The sequence below is a fragment of the Vigna angularis genome, chromosome 2 (assembly GCF_016808095.1).
Source record: "Vigna angularis cultivar LongXiaoDou No.4 chromosome 2, ASM1680809v1, whole genome shotgun sequence".
NCBI lineage: Eukaryota > Viridiplantae > Streptophyta > Magnoliopsida > Fabales > Fabaceae > Vigna > Vigna angularis.
This window is the reverse complement of record NC_068971.1, coordinates 40,007,036-40,011,336: the sequence shown is the minus strand read 5'-3', so window position 1 is coordinate 40,011,336 and position 4,301 is coordinate 40,007,036. Positions and strand designations below refer to the sequence as shown.

General features: G+C 34.0%; 1 protein-coding gene across 1 annotated transcript; it reads left to right on the top strand.

Moving 5' to 3' along the window:
• The first annotated feature begins 1,565 nt into the window (after positions 1-1,565).
• On the top strand, positions 1,566-3,849 carry LOC108318811 (uncharacterized). The gene is made up of 2 exons (XM_017556270.1): positions 1,566-2,242; positions 3,094-3,849. The coding sequence occupies exons 1-2, from the start codon at positions 1,660-1,662 to the stop codon at positions 3,291-3,293; spliced, it is 783 nt and encodes a 260-aa protein (XP_017411759.1). The 5' UTR covers positions 1,566-1,659; the 3' UTR covers positions 3,294-3,849.
• Positions 3,850-4,301: the final 452 nt, after the last annotated feature.

Sequence of the window (4,301 nt, the reverse complement as noted above, 5' to 3'; positions counted from 1 at the left end):
CATACATCAAAACTAAGTAATTAAATTAGCTAGCTTCTCTTACCTCTTAAGCGTAACCGAACGTTCACAATGCAGAATAAGGTTCTCCTCTACCAGAGGCCTTAACGTTCTACAGTCACGCTTTAAGAAACTAAATCAAACACAAGACCAGAAATACTCAGAATGAGAGGATCAACTCATGCAACCAAAAATCTGGGTTTGCATGCGACAGAAAACACACGGCTGAGGGAGAGATGAACTTACCAGCTCGGAATCAAAAACTGATCGGTTCAAACGAACGCCCTCGACGCCGGGAATACTCAGGTGTGGTCTGTTTGATGATCGGAAGAAGAAAAGAGTAAGATTTCTTAGAGAGAAGATGAAGAAATCTAGAGAGAAGGAGGAGAAAATGAAAGTTCAGGACTTTGGGGAAAAAGGGTGCATGCAGAAGTGGCGTGAATTTTTGAAAACTTAGAGTTTTACTTCTACCGTCAAAACCGAACGGCCAACCTCCTGTTGCCACCTGTTTTCCACTTTCTGAAATTCTAACTCTCTTCTTGACACTTGACTTCCACTCAAATGGAGTTTCTTAATGGGTTTTTAAGGGTTTGACAACATCATGGAAAATGTGTGAACGTAAATACATGTTTAGTTTAAGAAAACAAATTTAATCATTTTGAAATATGAATACAGTTTTTACTTAAATTTAAATTTTTAGTTAGAGAGTAAAATAGTTAATAACTAGAATGTATGAGCATAATGTTTTTTTCATTTCACGATATATTAACGTTTAAAATTGTAAAATAAAAAATATTTCATCATAAAAATATTGTTCGATAATTTATCTAAAAAGTTGGTTAAAAGTTATACATGAAAATAAAAAAGGTTAACACAAATGTTATGGGTATTTTTCTTTTAAGTTTACTCCTTTCTTATTTTTACATAAAAGAGTCGAATAAATCAGAAGTCATACATATATTCTTAAACTGCAGATCAAGGTTATCAAATTCGAGAATTTACATAAACTTGTGAGAGTTGAATAAATTCGATTCATAAACTCAACTCGTAAACTCGTAAAAATTTACTTCAGATAAAAAAAATTATATAAATAATATCTTAATTCAAATAAATTTACAAAATTATATAAATAAAATTTATAGTTATATTGTTCATAAATTTGCATTAATTTTGATGCATTTCATTAAATATATAATTTTTAAGCTCGCAGAATCGCTCCAAATTTGCAATCCGATTCTATCGATTTTACAGTCGATTCTATCGATTTTACAGTCGATTTTATCGAGTTTACGCAGAAAACGAGTTTAGTTCCGAATTAATTCGGAAGTCATGGGCACGTAAACTCGTGAGTTTAGAGTTTGATAACCATGTTAGAGATATTAATTCAATATTTTTTCTTGTGAGACTTAAAAAATATTATTTTCAAACTTACGATACTAAACTAAACTTTGACCTAATTTTCAGAAATTAAAAAGCCATTTTACTAAAAAATTTAAAAGTTAATTTTGTGAGTATTTTATTTAGACATATTATTTTTAAAAATATTCTACCAAGCATGTAGACCCTAATTCAATAGTCTTTTGCTCTTCTCAGGTGTGCTCTGTTCTGTTATGCTCTCTATTCTATCCTTTTCTACTTCCAAAATCCTCTGTTTTTTCTTCCATGAATTCACTTTCTTTAACTTCCTTCCTTTCCATACCCTCACCACCATGCAACTTCCATTCCCTTCTTCAATCCAAGCACCAACCTTTTACGCACAATCTCCGTTCCACTGCTCTCACTCTCTCTCCAATTTCTCTCACACCAAAACCCTCTTTGCGGCGAGCCACTGACTCGAACATCGACGCCCCCATTTCTCTGCCGGAGGGGGCGTCCTTTGTTTCCATCCCAGAAATCGTGGAGAAGGACTGGTCCGTGCTTGATTGCGTCGAACAGCGAAGCGTGGAGCGCATTGTGTCTGCGGGGAAGGTCCAAGAGGGTTCGAGGGTTTTGGTTTCAACTGGGTCAGAAGACTTTGTGGATTCCTTGGTGGGGTTGACTTCCTCTCTGTTCGTTGTCCATGACTCGCTTCTGGTGTTGGCCTGCATCAAAGAGAAATATGACAGGGTTAAGTGTTGGCAAGGAGAGATTGTACATGTTCCGGAAAAGTGGGCTCCTTTTGATGCTGTTTTCCTTTATTTTCTTCCCGCGTTACCCTTCAAGCTTGACCAAATTCTCGGATCTTTGGCTGGGAAATGTGCTCCAGGTTATTTTTCTCTTCAATTTTGACAACTTTATAATTGCTACCGATTAATAGTTTCCTCCTTTTATGGCATATTGCTACGTGTTGTGGGGTAGGAAACCCAACAAAGCTGCTTTGGTTGTTTACATTCTCAGAAATGTTAGCACCGCCCTATGAAACACTTTCAAGCATGCGGTTTGTTGTAATTGACATTTGGGTCGAATTTGTATCCTAAACTAAAAGTCAGTTTTTGAAGAAGTTACGTAAGAAAACTTTTATACATTAAGTGATTTATAAGCTAATTTTAACTTGGGGAGGATTTTTAATCTGATTTAGCTTTTTAATTCATTTTCCAATTTATGATTACCAAGAAATTTATCTAACCAAGACTTAATTTCTTATTTGATATGCCTCTACTCATAATTTTGTAGTTTTTAAAGAATTTTAATCAATGGGAAGAATGTAGTTAGAGTGTGTTAGAGAGTATCGCTGCTTGATAGCTCTTCTATAGTTTTAATTATTTATGTGAACTTCATTCAAGCATGAGCAGTCATTCTATTTGCTTTTGAGACAAACACCAAACATGATGTTGTGTTTCAAAAAGTTTGTCGTTCACCAAGGTTTGAGTAATTTCAGACGAGGGCCAGAGACTATGTTTATGACTATGTGTTATTTAGATGATAATTTATAAATGTGTAACTTTTATTTTTATTCTGCTAGTTGAATGTATACTTGACTGTATTGCACAGTAAATTGATGGATTTTCTTACTTTTCCATGTTATTTTTCTTATTCTTAGTCAATATTATCTCCTTGTGAAGTTTAGCTCAGTGCTCCCAAGTTGTTGTTGTATTTAATTTCGGATTGGACCTGTAGGTGGAAGAGTGATTATCAGTCATCCCAAAGGGAGAGAAGTATTAGAACAGCAACGACAACAGTACCCAGATGTAGTGGTTTCTGACATACCTGATAAAACATATTTGCAAAGTGTTGCAGCAGCTCACTCTTTTGATGTAGCTGAATTTGTGGATGAACCTGGCCTATATTTAGCCGTTTTGATCTGCTCCAGGACTTAATGCCTAGAGTATACACATTTTTATTGAACTTCTTGTATCATGTTTTCCTTTTTTTGACTTATAACTTGAATTTTTAGATGAAAAGTCATTAAATGATATAATGTGATCTTTTTCTCGCTTGTAAAATCTTGCATTGCGACTGGAACGTTTGTGTCTATCAAACTCTTCCATCTCTTAAAAGCCTCACTTCAAAAATCACGAAAGCCTCAGAAGCTCAACCAAGGCTACCTTCCTCCATTCAGTCCAAATCAGACAGACACCAAGGGTCATCATCGAGCAACATAAGAAGTTGTCGGCTTTGTCACCAACGTTTACCAAGATGTGGTGGCTTTCTAGAGCTTGGATTGGATACAAGTGTGTTCTGATGAGATCAACTAGCTCTAGTGGTTGAAGGGTAGAAGATGCTGATACTGGTTGTGCTAGAGTTCCAGCTAGTGTGGTTTGATTTTGGGACTCTTGTCAATTCTATTTCTGAATTTATTATTCATACACAACACCATAGTTTTTAATTTATTAGTCAAACAAAAAAAAATAATAAGAAAGATGTTAATGTACAGAGGTGCAGTGCAGAGTACATAAAGGTAGACCAATTAGACACTAAAAGATTAAAAATATTTATTGGTTCTATTTTCGCTCATCCGAACCGAACCTTGTCCTTTTTGTTTATTTGTTTACTTGTAATTTTGAATGTTTTCTAAAAATTTATTGAATTCTTTTAAATTCTATAAATTCAAGAAGTCCTTTTAAATTCCTACAATGCAAATCCATTATTCAAACTACAGAATATTGTCCATGAGTATTTTAAAAGAATGTAATAGTAATCATGGAAGTTTATTCAAATTATATATTAGTATATTGCTAATAACGAAAATTCTCAAATGTTAATCAAGGTTTTCGTAAGAGATATGCTATTGGAAAAGTTATTGTATAGTTCACTCCTATAATATGGTAAAAATATATTAATCTAAGAATTAGAAGTTTCATGTATTAGATTATTTTTGAAAGGAA

What these genes read in the sequence shown, in the direction of transcription:
- LOC108318811 (XM_017556270.1), top strand. Translation starts at nt 1,660, where the DNA reads ATGAATTCACTTTCTTTAACTTCCTTCCTTTCCATACCCTCACCACCA. An exon ending in GGCTGGGAAATGTGCTCCAG is followed by an intron (nt 2,243 to 3,093) that starts GTTATTTTTCTC and finishes TTGGACCTGTAG; the next exon opens with GTGGAAGAGTGATTATCAGT.